The sequence below is a fragment of the Carex rostrata genome, chromosome 9 (assembly GCF_964058835.1).
Source record: "Carex rostrata chromosome 9, lpCarRost1.2, whole genome shotgun sequence".
In the NCBI taxonomy this organism is placed as follows: Eukaryota; Viridiplantae; Streptophyta; class Magnoliopsida; order Poales; family Cyperaceae; genus Carex; species Carex rostrata.
Window position 1 is genome coordinate 12,410,414 of NC_135926.1, and position 15,922 is coordinate 12,426,335.

Consider the following 15,922-nt stretch of genomic DNA (forward strand, 5'->3'; position numbering starts at 1 on the left):
CTTACTACCTTATATATATTGCCTACAATACTAATTTTAAATTGGAGTATTATATTTTATAATTATCAAATTTGTCGAAATAAATTAATTGTCTTTTTTGAAAATCTTCGTAGAAGCTGCAAAGTCGTGAGGAGAAATCGAACTCCCGACCTTTGAGTAATCAACAGTTCTAGAACTTTTTTCCTAACCAACTGTGCTTAGGGGTGTTCATCGGTTCAGTTCGGTTGAAATCGAACCGAACTAGGCAAACCAAAGTTATAATTCGGTTTTAAAAATAGAACCGAACCGAACCAAAGTTTTATTTCGGTTTGTTCGGTTCAAACCAAAATATATTAATTTGTTTATTTAAAACAATTGATTTATAATCAATTGAAGTATATTAAGAAATAAATTAAGATATTAAGAAATAAACCGAAGTATTTAAAGCAATTGATTAAGAAATTAACCGGAGAATTGAGAAATAAACCGAGGCGGTCCGGATCAAATTTATAATATATAAAAATTCGATCGGTTTGGTTATTTTGGTTTTGAAATTTTTCAAACCAAATCGAACCAAAGTTATAATTCAGTTTTAAAAAGAAAACCGAACCAAACCATTAAATCGAAAAAACCGAACCGTTTGATCAGAACTAATTCGGTTCAATTCAAAACCAAATAAACCGGACCCAATGAACACCCCTAACTGTGCTACCTCCCCTTTCCCAAAATAAATTAATTCTCAAGTGACCCATCTTCTTATATGTTGCACGAGATCTGTTTAACCCAAGAGCCCTACATTGATACTTTATAAAGCTTTGAAAAGGAAAATTTGAGAAATATAACTCAACAATTTTCGTTTAACAAAAGACACAGCCTTTAATTTAGTAGCAGAGGGTAAGTGTCAGAAGTCGTTTGAAATTCAGATGAATATTGTTTATAAATATTAAAAGAAATTTAATAAACCAGACCTTCATCTCTATATTCAGGGGCGAATTCAAGATTTTGGTCAGAGGTAGGTATAAATGATTGACAATAATGCAATCTTTTTTCATGACGAATAAGAGTGAAGTAGCGGATAGGAATTTAAAATAATATATGGCGTGACCGAATACATCACGATACAATATATTTCGGTAACGGCACAACATGTTTGCCAGTCACGTTGTGACTCACATGTTTCATGCTGTGACCGTTCGCGCGACATGCACGTCATGCGAAAGATTTAATCGCAACATGGCACGTGGTCGCATGAGTCACGTATAATTAGGACTGTTAAATCTTAATCAAATAGTAAATATTGAATAAACTAATATAAATTATGAAAAAAAAGTTAAATATGACAAAACGTGACAAACCGGTCCTGTGTGGTCAAAGCGTGACTAACGTGCCGTGATCATCCTTCCAAATTTGTTCACGGCACGGTATGATACATAAAAAATCTGATTTAGCCACGACACGACACATAATTCAGGAGTAGGCACAAAGTTATCGAGAAATAGACACAAGCTTAATTTACCACTAGGTCTAACAAAAATTTCAAATTCAGACGTAGACAAGTGCCTACCCTTGAGCCTCTTTGCATCCGCCACTATCTATATCTAAGAAACATATCTGTGTAAAAAAAAAAAAAAACTTTGTTGAACACGGTGTTTTGCATCATATGTTAAAGTTCGACCTAAATTGTTATTTTCAACGCAATATGTGAATATGAAAGCATCTGAACTTTTAGAACTGAAAAACATTTGACTTAATCAAACCTGTTGGTTTTCTTTGAGATTGATGCCAACACAATCTTAAGAAGATGATGATTACTGGAAGCATTGCTACACGTAATCTATTATGATTAAACAATACAATTTTTTCTTTGATCATTTATTTAATGATACCAGCAAGACTACGTTAACTAAGAGCATCTACATCCATGAAACTCTTGGAGTTTCTAAATAACTGTTAACTAATTTTTAGAAATTGTCTCTTAAAGTTTCTAAACCCCCACATCCCTGAAACTAAAATTAGAGTTTCTTAATTGCCACATCAGCAAATAAATTACAAGATAAAAGAATTTCAGCAAATTATTTGGCCACGTCAGAGTTTATAAACAGTTTCTTATTAAGAAACTTTGGAGCAAAGTTGCTAAATAAGAATTTCATCTGCATCCCTGAAACTGGTTTAAAAACTGTCACATCAGATTAGAAACTCAAAGGGTTTCAGAAATGTAGATGCTCTAAGATTGCTGACAACGATTAATTAAAGTCAACTGCTTTGCTTAAAAAAAAGCAACTTATCTGAACTGGAATAATAACAAATGATTGCCTGGAAAAAAGAAAGAGGGAGAGCTGGTATATTGGAAAAGCATATCCCAATAACACAAACTGGATCATTGAAAAATTCATCCCTCATTTTTTTTAAAAATAAAAAAGCTATTGAGATCTAACATGTACCACAGGAATCGGACAACTTTTCATATATAATTATACTGACTAGATCCTAACTAACGACTAAAATTGGATTGTCTACAATAATCAGCTCCCTTTATAATTATCGAGTGTATTCAAATTTAGAGTGGGAAAAATGACACGTCGAGCCAGTTCCGTTACGGAACGACACAGTTACGACACAGAACGATACAATACGCGTGTCGGTTACGTGTTGTGACTCACATGTTGCGTGCCGTGATCATCTTTTGAAAAATTGGCACGGTACGACACATGAAATATCTAATCACGGCACGTGGTCACGCGAGTCACGTGTAATTAGAACCGTTAGATCTTGATCAAATGATGAATCTTGAATAAACTAACTTAAATTATGATAAAATGGTCACACTAATTACGTTTGAATATAGCACGATTCACGTGGCGTAACCATTCGCGTGCTGTAACCACCTCTTGATATTTTAGTCATGATATATAAAAAATTAATTTAATCACAGCACAATACAAGACCAAAGACCAAAGACCAAAGGCATAACGTATTAATCTGCCCGGCACACGATTCTTCCGCTCTATTCAAATTCTAACAACTAACATTAATGTGTTACTATTATGTTTAATGCGCATTCACCACAACTCCAGAAAGGTCCTTTCATGGACCAACCTATAAAGACAGGTATCAAACCAGATAATCCGTAAGATTCATGTATTTGCCAATTAATCCAATGGGATACAAATTATACTTATTATATTAGTGCAGCTTTCCACCTAAGAATTATGTTGTGCAAACTATTTTCATAATCACATGGCAGCTTCTGCCAAGTTCTAAAAAAAAAAGAACCATTTCATAAACTTATGTTATGATAAATGGGAAGTTAAAAAAAAAAAAACTATTTTCATAAACTTATGTTATGATAAATGGGAAGTTAATTCGCTTTGCGAAATATTTTTCTTTAGCAGAACATGTTCAAACCATAGTAACACAATTCGCAAGTTATTCACATTTAATTTTTTTTTTTTTTTTTGTCATTTCCGATCCGAACAACGAACAAAATGCAAAAAGAAAAACGTATAATACGTTTTGTTCGCGAATAAAACGTGAATCACATATTATTCGTGAAAAAAACACATTTTTTTCCATTTTAGATTTTTTTGGTTTTTTTGGCTTTCTTGTGATACCAAATCATTTTCGAATTATTCCTGAATCACAAATTTTTAACTCCGCCGAATCGAACATGAATAATTCATTTGCCAGCATGATTCAAATTATAACAAAGCTAGCCAAACTGCAAAGTAGCATATACTACAATTTCAAACCCAATCCTCATCTCACTTACAATAAACTCCATTACAAAATACTTTCAATCTTGAGCAAAATTTCTCTAATTGAATAGAATGACTAACAATTGTTGAACAGACTTGTTCACTAAATTGAACCTACCATCTTATCCCAATAAATACACCTAATTCAAATAAATTTAATGCACATTCCCAAATGAACACAAAAGGAAAACAAATTATATGTGGAACTGAACAAAAATATTGACAATTTTCAAAACAAAGCAAAGCTCAATACCGAGACGTACCGGTTGATACCACCTCGCTAATAGATGTGTACCACCTTCCTGGCCCCGCCGCCTCCTCTTCCAAGTACATCTCCTCTGCTTTCCTCAGTGATGCGTGTGCTGCTACCACCACCACACCGATCAACAAACTCACCAGTATATTCGCTGTGGCATTTGTCAGAAGAAGCAACACCAAAGTTACCACAGCAAGCACCAACAGTGTAATCGAATCGCTGATTTCTCTCCCAAAGAGGAACAGAGGCCCGTCTTTCAAGAAATAGAAGAAAATCCAGGCGATCATGGTGACAATGAAAACGATGAGAGAGATCGGATGCCAGAGAAGAGAGAGGAAAACAATCAGGAGCACGATTATTGCGTAGTTCATGGCGAAGTAAATGAGGTTGTTGCGGAGGCGGAGGTACGCCTCGCCTAGGGTAGGAGGGAGGCCGAAAGAGGAGAGATCAGCGAGCTCACGCCAGGGGCGGCGAGTGGCGAGAGCGGAGGCGCCACGTGCCTTTACCCTGTGGATGTAGTCGAGAGGAGAGGAGGTTGTCGGCCCCGATGGGGTGGAGGAGCTCGAAGGAATCGTGCCATAGGTTGTCATGGCGTAGTGAGACAGAGAGGAGGTGGAACTAGGATTTGGATCGGACAAGGTGAGACCGTAAGAGACCCAACAGTTCGAGAAGAAAAGAGGACGAGAGAAAAGGGTTTGGATTTGGCATCCTCTGAGATATCTCAAATTTTGCGTGACATTTTGGAAAATTTTAACAGTTAAAATACGTTCTGCACGAATCTCAAAGCTCATGTAATACTGGCCCCCGGCGCTATCCCCGAATAGGCACCGGCCACGTCGGTCAATCAAAATATGAGGTACCTTTAGAATTCGACTCGGTTGGACAAGATGTCTAATTATTAAACCATGTATTTTGAGTTCTTCTGTAGAAAGTTAAATGTGAGGAAGCGTGTAATGAGTCAATTGTATAAACTGACAGTGACAGTCTGACACTAGTGAACCCGGCCCACTATAACTGATCCACATATTGGCGTGAAACACGACATGCGGAAGGCCACATATTAACGTGAAACACGATGCTTGTTTACATTAGATTGGATGGATATTCTCGAATCTCATGTGTTGTTTAGTTCAGCGTGATTGGATTTTCCTGCTTTAATATTCGTGCGAGAGGGCCAACTGCAACGGGAAGATGAAGTTCCCTGTTGCTTGTCAACGAGCCACAACTCACAACGGAAGAAGATAAAAGTATTATACTTAACCAAATTTGTGAGTCCTTTCTTCTCTAAATATAACAATTTGGTCCAACGCCCATCTACTCAAATAAATTTTCTTTTAACACCATTTTTTAAAGAAACAAATAAAAAGATATAATAAAGAGCCTGAAAAGGAACCCTACCAAAAAAAAAAAGTAAAGAGCCTCAAAAGGAGTAGAACGCATACATACAATCCGTTCTATAATCTGTGCATACTGTTTTAATATTTGTATGTGTTTGCTTTAATATTCATAGAGATCTAGTGCGTATGGATCTTAAGATCCTGTTCAGCGTGTTACTTTTTATGTGGGAAAAAAAAATTTATTTAAACTTAATTTTTTTTCCCACATGAACAGTAATTTTCAATTCAAAATTTTCAGTTCCTATTCCTATTACTAATTCGGACGTCGAATAGGCCCTTAAGGAGATCAAATGAGTACAAAATCTATCAAATTCAAATTTAAATCTAATGAGCGATTAAACCAAATTGTTCCCCTCCAAAAAAGTTGCTCAATCCTGAGCTTTAAAAAATTAATTTCAAGAAAATAACATTGAATTCACTGATTTTCTTAAATACCCTCAGTTAAATAAAACATTTCAAATATTCCCTCTGTTTTCAAAAGTTTGAAAAATGCTCCAACCGCTGTAGTGTGTAGCGATCGACTTCAGAAGACTACTGCCACACTGTGTGGTAGTTATTGTTGTAGCTTTTTTTCAAACAGATGTTTAGTATGTATAGCCACTAACAATAATTTGATCTCACTATTTCTGAGATTTCTTTTTAATCTTTTTTTAGATTCTCTAATTCTTTAATTTTGTAAATATAGTATATAACAAAAAAAATTTGTGTGAAATTATAGCTGATATTAAATAAAAAATTAACACTCGCCATCGGTTCCTCCAAAACGTTAAAAATCTAGGGGGAATTTCACATATACCCCTCAAAAACTTCAAAATTACGTATTCCCCCCTCTAAATTTTGAAATTACGTATTTCCTCCTCTAAACTCCAAAAACTCACATATTTACCCATTTTATTGTCTTTTATATTAAAATTCATTTTAAATTTATAAAATACCTATTTTAGTCTTCCTTAAAAATATAAAATGCCCTATCGAACTCAAATTTGAATATGAAGGGTTTCACTATCGTCCGACCCACATGTATCGCAATAAGATAATTGCGTGTTCTCTTTAAGATTTGTGCTAATCTAGCGCGCACAGATACTAAAGCAATTCGGATGGTAGAGAACCTTCATATTCAAATTAGGGTCAGATGCAGGGGCGGAACTCAACTTTGAGTATAGAGGAGGCTAACAGACTAAATATCATATACTCAAAAAATATTATAATCAAAATCAAAATCTATAAAATACAAAATAATATGATTTTTCACTATTTGATTTTATAAAACTTACAATAATTAACAAACACTAGTAAATAACATGTTTGACAAAATAAAAAAATAGTATATTCAAACATCATTTTTTTACAGTGTTCTAAATATCGTGTTATAACGCCGCTATAGTGTTTTTGGACTCTAAACGCTAAGTTATAGCATTAACACACGCTATTTGAGCTACGGACGCTATAGCGGTAATAGCGGTTCGCTATAGCGCAAATAACGCGCGCTATGCAACATGAGCTGTATTTTTTTTCAATTTATATGGGCTTTAAAATAAATAAATGGTGAAGATATTGTTTAATTTTGATGAATATTACATTATATCAAATTCAGGTCCGCTATAATAATTTTTTTCATTTTGCTCTTGGTTTTTTTTTAACTGATGATAAATCAAATAAATAATTGCTAAATTATGAAAATTTAAGGGACTAACAAGAATTTCTTCAAGGATCATATGTTTATTTTACTACAAGTATGAATTTTTTTTTCTTTTCAATTTCTAGGTTATTTTGAAATTTAAATAGAAAAAAGATAAATTATGTTATGATGTTGAAGATATTTTGAATAGAAAAAAATCGATAGTTTATGATATTAGTATTACTATGGATATTTTGAGTCGCAATTTGGACTTTGTATTGGTTCAATATAAATATTATAATTTTTTAATTAATTTGGTATTATTTATTGTTCTATGAGACTAAATAATGTTGATATTTAGTACAAATATATTAATATAATTTTTATAAAAATAAAAAAACGCTATGTGGCATAGCTTTCGCTATAGCTTTTTTTGGAGGCTCCCCGCTATGACGCGATAAACGCTATTTAGAACCTTGTTTTTTTTTATATTAATTTAATTTAGACCTACGCTTTTCTAAAAGATCAAATTCGACAATAATCTCATCTAAACTATTCTTATTAACTATTTCTTTCTCGATATAAACAAGCATTTAATCTCTAAGAAATTTTCTAACTTCAAAAATTAATTTGCTACTTTCGAAATATATAGAATGATTATTGATGGAGCACTAATTTTATCGTTCTTATTTTGAATTTTTTCTAACATGAAAGCTAATTTGTTGTTTTCTTCTCTTGTCATTGCTTTCTATTTTTACAACTTAGTTTTTTTGCTCATCTAAATTTACAATACATTTTTTTCGGTAACCGTGTGTATATTGTCTTTTCTCTATTCTAGTTTGTACCTTTTTATACTATAATATTAAACAACTCTTAAAAGTTTTCAAATGAGTCTAATTGGTCACGGATCACGTGAAACTACACCAAAATAGTTGATGTTATTTTTTTAACATGAACCCTTGAAATTTTCTGTATCATCATAGAGGGAGCTGAGACATATAAAATATAAATTTTAGTAAATTTTCTAAGTACTTGTTAAAAAAATTGAAAATATTGGGGTTTACTCGGCCACCTTTCAATAGTACTACCTTCCGCCTCTGGTCAGATGAACGTTTTATGTTTTTTAATAAAAAAATGTAGAATAGATATTTTATAAATTTAGAATGTGGTTTAATATAAAAGACAAGAAAATAGATAAATATGTGAGTATTTGAAGTTTAGAGAGGGAAATATGTAATTTTAAAATTTAAAGTGGACAAATACGTAATATTGAAGTTTTTGAGGGTTACACTTACACGTGAAAATTTTCAGATTGAACTTCACTTCAAAGACTACAAAAAAAAAAGCCAAATAAATAATACAATCCGCGTGTGGCTGCTGGGATTAAAGTCCTGGTCTCTACGGCTACAAAATAGTAATCTAACAACTAGATAAGTCCACTTTTTTGCTTAATTAGGAGTTAATTATTAGAGTATTTTGGATTCTGGTGCCTAATGCCTCCATTTTGACGCTTCAATGGATCTCCTTTAACAGATCCCATGGCATCAATTATAAGAAAATGTTTCGCTACCTTCTCTCCCAAGTGGAAATGGTTCTATCCTCGGTGCGACCCATTCGACCTTTCCAGTCCAATCTATTTCAATCAGAACGGATGATGTGAAAAAATCGGAGAGATCTCAGCCGTCGGTTCCCACATCCAGATTCCCGGAAGTATTCACGTGTCATAAAAAGCTCCCTCATATTATCATAGATTACAGAACAAGTGTCATAACTCATAAACCAAATAAAATCAATAAAAAGCTTTCCTGTTTCATGTCCGCGGGCTCTCTCTCCCTCTCCCCCATGGCTTCTCTCTCATCTCAGCCTCGCAAACTCCCCGCCGACGAAGAACCACCTAACCCTAAAACCGCTCTTCTAACCCCTTCCCCTTTCCCTTCCTCTTCCTCCTCCCAATCCCCTTCTCGCTGCTACTTCTCCTTCCTCCTCGTCACCACTTGCATCTCTCTCGCCATCTCCTCTGCCTTAGCCTTTCTCCTCCTCAATTCCAACTCCCAACCTGTTAAACAAGTGTCCCGCTCGCTATCCAAGCTCTCTCATCCAGTAGTGATTTTAATCTCATCTGATGGGTTCCGGTTCGGGTACCAATTCAAGACTTCCACACCCAACATTCACCGACTGATCCAAAATGGTACTGAGGCTGAAACGGGTCTCATACCCGTTTTCCCCACTCTAACCTTCCCCAACCACTACTCCATTGTTACTGGCTTGTACCCTACTTACCATGGAATAATCAACAACCACTTTACTGATCCGGTAACAGGAGAGGTTTTTACTATGCAGAGCCATGAATCCAAGTGGTGGTTAGGTGAACCATTGTGGGAAACCGTGGTCAACCAAGGAAAAAAGGCAGCAACTTTCTTCTGGCCTGGATCTGAGGTGAAAAAAGGTAAGTGGAATTGCCCTGATAAGTACTGTCAGCACTATGATGGATCGGTACCATTTGAGGATCGGGTTGATACAGTTTTGAGCTACTTTGACTTACCGTTCGATGAAATGCCGGTGTTTATTACCCTTTATTTCGAGGACCCTGATCACCAAGGCCACCAGGTGGGGCCTGATGACCCAGAAATTGACAATGCCGTAGCCCACATTGATTCCTTGATTGGTAGGTTGATATCTGGATTAGAGAAAAGGGGGGTTTTTGAAGATGTTACTGTAATTTTATTAGGGGATCATGGTATGGTTGGTACCTGTGACAAAAAATTGATATATCTAGAAGATTTGTCTCCTTGGATCAAAATTGAGCCTGAATGGGTACAATCAACCACACCTGTTTTGGCATTAACCCCAACCAGCAATGTATCATTAGCCGAGGTTGTTTCAAAGATGAACGAGGGTTTAAGTTCGGGAAAAATCGAACATGGTAACTATTTGAAGATGTCCTTGAAAGAGGATTTGCCTACACGGCTCCATTATGCGGCTAGTTATCGTATCCCACCCATAATCGGGTTGTTACAGGAAGGATACAAGGTGGAACTGAAGAGATCCGACAATAAAGAATGTGGTGGGGCCCATGGGTATGACAATACAAATTTTTCGATGAGAACTATTTTTATTGCACACGGCCCGCAGTTTGCAAAGGGGAGGAAGGTGGAGTCTTTTGAAAATGTGCAAATTTATAATGTGATTGCTTCAATTTTGAAATTAAAAGGTGCAGCAAATAACGGGTCTGAGTCATTTGCTGACAACATTCTTCTTCATAGTGCTTGATCACCAATCGCTGGGCATGTGTCAATTTCGGGTTTTAATTAGTGTTGTATTTTTGTTTAGTGCATGAAATCCACTGGTGCTTAGCTTTCTTTAATAAAGTATGAACTACAGTTGAGCTTCTTTTGGTTATTTGCCACTATCCATTTGTGAATATGATTTGAGTTCTTTTAGCTTTTACTTTTTATCAGTTTTAATACATATTTTTCTATCTGATTGATTTGTAGAGGGATTGAATCTTATCCAACAATGAGGTTCTGGCCTTCTGGGTCAAATGAACAGCATTGTTTTATTGCCTGAAAACATAATTTTATTAATTCACTGAAAATGTGCACATGAACATTTGACCAAGAAAATATATTTTAGTTTAAACTATTTAAGATAAAGAGTACTTAACCTTCAACAGATTTCTGGCCAAGGTAGTATTTTATTCTTACCATTTGCTGCATGTATTAAGTTTCTACATTTCCAAACATACCCCTGTTGACAATTGGTTTGTGTTTAACTGTTTATTAAAGCTTTGTTCCTATTTCATTTTTCTTGTGTTATATGCTGTATCTTATGTCATGATACAACAGGTGTTTGTTCCTTGTAGGAATTGAAAATTAACTTTTACAAAAAAAAAAAAAAAAATCACTGTCATCATTAAATATAGAGGAGGGTTCAAATGCCTCTATTTTTTGTGTCTCCATCATGCCTCCATTTTTAAAAACTTAAATAACTCAAAGTTTAAAACTTAAAATTCAAAATAAAACCGTTAGATGTGATCTATGTTATTTTATCTATGTGCCCATAAAAAATTATCACATTTTGATTTTGCTTTTATATGAATCAATAAGTTAAAAAATCAACGTCTATAAATCATCCACATTAGTATACATTTTTACAAGCTCAAGATGACAATCAAAACAACGTTGAAATGCCATAATTTTGTACACGTGCATAGATAAAATGATGTTGTTCATATCTAACGGTTTTATTTTGAATTTTAAGATTTAACTTTTGAGTTATTAAAATTTTTAAAAATGGAGGCATTTGAACCCTCCTCTTAAATATATTCCTTCATATTTTTATTTCATTCTGAACTTCATTAAACCTATACCATGTCATTAATTTGAGTTTACCAATTGTTTCCTCAATTGGTATAATGAATGAAACTATCATTTAATATAAAATTTCCAGAAAAATACATGTGTTTCCTTCATAAATTTCATTTCATTTTGAACCTTTTAAGCTTTCTGCCAGATTACCAATTAAGTTTTACCAAATGATTCCTCAGTTGGTGTAACGAATTTAAATATCCTTGGAAATAAATTAGTTGTGGGCATGCACGTATAGCTATTAAGAAATTAAACAAGTTTCTAAACGACTGGAAAAAAGAAATATACTAAAATGTGACAGAAATATATTAATATTTTGTTCAAAAGTAGAGATAGTCATGCAACAATTTAAAAACTTGATTTCAGTATATGAAATGGGCCTTGGCCTTTAAAAAAAAAAACAATTAAAACACTGAGGGGGAAAGAGCTGTTTTATGGGACCTCTGGATTGGGCTTTTGAAGGCCTAATGGGTCTTTAAGAGCTTTCAATTTTAGTTGACTTGGTAGGCCTTATGGGTTGTGCTGAGAGAGAGGATAGAGCCTTTTATTTCAATGGCCCATAGTTATAAATAATTAAACGTTCAGAAATTTCTAATGGCAATCTTGGAACCATTTTGTGCATATTTTATGGCCCTTCATACGGGACCAGAATTTTACGGTTTGAGATTTACTCTTAGTTGCTTTGAAATTCGTGCAAAGTTAAAAGAACGGTCCGAATTCACTAACTAGAGAATCATTCTAAAAGATTCTCTTATGCGGTACTCTACTGGATACGGATTTCCAGGGATGCAAACAGATCGGATAGTGCTCAATCCATATCTGTATTCGTATTTTTTTTCGGATACGAATATGGATCGGATAGTAATCGGATACGGATCGGATATTAAACGGATACAGATACGAATATAATTTAGATTTCTAATTCAAAATATATATCTCATTAACTTGTTACACCATTACAAAATATATATCTGATTAACTAAAATTCACCAATATAACTATAACTTTAATTAAAAATACCAACACAAAAGATACTCTCTAAAAATATTATAATACAAAAGATAAATAGACACAAAAAAAATATTCTCTCAAGTCTTAACACATTAATCACTGCCAACATCTTCAAAACAAGATCAATCAAATTTCTGAAATAAAAAATTTAAAATGTCAAAATTAAGCTTGAGTTGTTCAAAGAAACTAAAGTTAGTCTAGATTTTGAATGATCCAAATTTTTTAATAATTTATCATAATAATAAATTCAGTTGTCAGAATTATTTATAATAGCAAACATTTTGTCTTTAAGTGAAATTGGTGGGTTCCCAGAAGTAGCCCGCATGGAGATGCCTCTTCAACTTCTGGTTCTTCCTCTTCACTGAACCTTGCCTAGATGATCAAATGACCATCGTATAACTAAAATTAAGAAATGAATTGAACCTGAGACTCAATCGAATTTCAGCAAAGAAAGGAAAACGATACCGATACCCCAGTACTTGCCTTGATAGTACGATGCTCTAGACAGAGAGAATTGACCAAAAACAGAATTAATATGACTCAATTTGGGGGAAAAGATATCTCAGTTTCGAGTTTTCCCAAACTGAGAAACCTAAATGTGAATCAATTTCTCCGGCGATCACCGGCGACCGAGACTAGATGCCAATGGTGGTGGGCGCTCGGCCTGCCGTAGCCGGAGGGGATGGGTCCAATTGTTTTTGGGGACGAGAGAGATGAAGTTATTCAACACGGTAACACAGCATAGGAGTATATTATGCAGATACGGATAATTATTTGTATCCGTATTCGTATCCGAATCCACAACTATCCGTATCTGCATATCCGAATCCGCAAAAATTCAGATACGGATCCGAATTCGGACAGATAATATCCGACCCGTTTGCACCCCTACGAATTCCCTTCGTGCGTGATAATTTTTTATGCACTGATTAATTTCTTTGGAACCTGAGTCAAAATGATCAAACTGTGCGGTACCTTAATTACCGTGTAGAATGAGATATGTACGTTCTTTTAACCTCGCACTAATCTTAAAACAAACTATTATAATCGAAATAGGCACAAAATTATTTTAGCTTGACTGAGAGCTCATTTGCACATGTATTACCTGAAATACACGTAGCATTTTGAAGCAGGGTTCTAACTAGCGCGCTATATCAGTGCTATAGTGTCGTTATAATGTTTTTGGACAATAAAAACTACGATGCTATAGCATGCTATAACGGTACAATATAACAATAGCATACAATAAATATTAATTAAACCTTTATTTTGAAGTAAAAAGTAAATATGCCATGTTAATTAGTTTCTTATCCCATGAAAACAAAAAGAACATATCCAAGCAATTCATGGTTTGAAATTGAATAAATGATGAAAGTCGTTATTTGCCGACAGATAGAACAAAATAGTAGCCATGGACCGAAAGTGTCGACTGTTTGAAGTTTTAAAATATCTGAAGAACCAAACAAACAAAAAATAGATTATGAGATCGGAGAGATGTATGAGGTAGGTAGGTTAGCAGTACAAGTATAGTGCGATCACATGGACTTAAAAATTCAGAACAAAAGAGGAACTGTAGAGATCTTTATAAGCTACATTCCAACCACATCAGATGGATTTCAAAATTTTGTCATGTTTATACTAGCAATGCAACCATGCACCAGTGCATGCTTTTGAGAATAATAAATAGCGGGGCAGGATATATATATATGATTTCAAGGGAAGCGCGTGGGAAGCCATATTGTTTTGACCGAATGTTTTAAATTAGTTCAGCTCAGATCATGTTCATAAAAATTCAATGCCCTTCTGTTGTTTAAAGGAGGAGAGATCCACTTATACTTTTTTTTTTTTTAACACCGAATTACACTCTATATTTTTAAAGTTCAAACAGTCGATTTAAACTGTTTAACATAGTAGATAAAATATACTTGCAGATCAAATTTTACATTTTTTTTGAATATTTTTTACTATTTATTAAGATGGGTACAAAAATCAATGGTCTAAAAACAATGATTTTGTAAAATACTTAATAAATAGTAAACAAATTAAAAAAAATGTAAAATTTGATATGGAAGCACATTTTAATATATTTATCATGTTGAATGATTTGGATCGACTGATTGGACTCTGAAAACTTTAAAAATATAATGTGTAATTGGGTGTTACCTAAAACTCATAAATTTACCAAATTTATTTATGTTAAAAGTAATTTAAAATTTATAAAGGCCTTATTTTACCTGTTATTAAAATAATAAAAATATGTAGCATGCTTAAGAGAAATATTTTGTCATCTAATTGGTCTGTTTTGAAAGTAAATAATTCATTTTCTTCCTTGTAACACACATACAAACATATGCCTAAATGCCACTTTGTATGTGTCGCAAGTAAAAAAATAAACAATTTGTCCTAAAAAACCGATCAATTAGGAGACAATATTTTTCTTACACATGCTATGTAACTTTAATAAGATACTTTATAAATTTAAAATGAGTCTTAATTGAAAATTAATAAATTAGAAAAATTTGTAAGTTTTTGAAATTTAGAAGGATAAATATGATACTAGAAATTTTAGAGAGAGAATAGATAACTTCAAATTTTTTAAGAGGTATATTTGAAATTCCTCCTAAAATAAATACAAAATATTTATTTATTACCGATCTCAATATTATGATATGACTCCCGTTTGGTGCTTCTCTTCTTCATTTTTTTTAAAGATTTTTTATTAGACCATAGTAGGATGGTTCTTAGCATAGCATAGGAAGCGGAATTTTTTTATTCATATAAATTATTAAAATTAAACGTAAGAAAATAGAAAGTGTATTTCGTTTCTAACAAATATAGAAAAATCGGATTTATTGAGACTGATTCAAATATTATGGATCAGACACAATAATTAAGTTCTATGTTTTATTTTCTTATTTTTTGAGTTTGGATCTAGACCGTTCCATTAGAGGGGAATTAAGCTCTGGTCCACAGATGATCTCATAAAAACATAATATTTGAATCAGTATCACTGGGTCAGATTTATATATTTTGAATCGGACTCAATGAGTTAGATCATTCTATATTTATTAAAAATAAGATTTTATTTTATTTTATTTTCATACGTCTGAATTTAATAATTTTCATGAATAAAAAATTTCCAGAGAAAACTGGATAGTTCCGAAATTGCCCAAAATTTATTTCTGAAAGGGATAGACACTAACTCACTATTAATGCGGCCCTTCTCTCTCTCTCTCTTCAGTCGATATTTCACAGATTTGGAGGCTAGGAATAATTGGCAAAAAAAAAATATGTCACCTCACTATCATGGGACAAAATAATTACATTCTCTTATCAACAACTATGAATGATTTCTTTGTTTGGTATATTATAGAAATGATAACTTTTTCCTTTGTTTTTTCATCTCTACAGAACAGAGCAGTTGTTCAAGTCTGGACCATATGATTTAACTAAACGAGTTAGGATTAATTAATCTATTTCCTACGGGCAATTTGGCAAAAAAAACAAAAAAATAATCCATTGAGAAAAAAATAAACACA

The 15,922-nt window shown here is 33.4% G+C and overlaps 2 protein-coding genes across 2 annotated transcripts; one reads left to right on the plus strand and one right to left on the minus strand.

The window, feature by feature from the left end:
- Positions 1–3,689: 3,689 nt before the first annotated feature.
- LOC144559270 (PRA1 family protein F3-like) lies at positions 3,690–4,656 on the minus strand. The gene has a single exon (XM_078308287.1). The coding sequence runs from the start codon at positions 4,578–4,580 to the stop codon at positions 3,981–3,983; it is 600 nt and encodes a 199-aa protein (XP_078164413.1). The 5' UTR covers positions 4,581–4,656; the 3' UTR covers positions 3,690–3,980.
- A 4,119-nt stretch (positions 4,657–8,775) lies between these two features.
- Positions 8,776–10,452, plus strand: LOC144559129 (uncharacterized). The gene has a single exon (XM_078308084.1). The coding sequence runs from the start codon at positions 8,818–8,820 to the stop codon at positions 10,273–10,275; it is 1,458 nt and encodes a 485-aa protein (XP_078164210.1). The 5' UTR covers positions 8,776–8,817; the 3' UTR covers positions 10,276–10,452.
- The last annotated feature ends 5,470 nt before the right edge of the window (positions 10,453–15,922 follow it).

Coding starts and splice junctions, on each gene's coding strand:
- LOC144559270 (XM_078308287.1), bottom strand. CDS start 4,580: ATGACAACCTATGGCACGATTCCTTCGAGCTCCTCCACCCCATCGGGG.
- LOC144559129 (XM_078308084.1), top strand. CDS start 8,818: ATGTCCGCGGGCTCTCTCTCCCTCTCCCCCATGGCTTCTCTCTCATCT.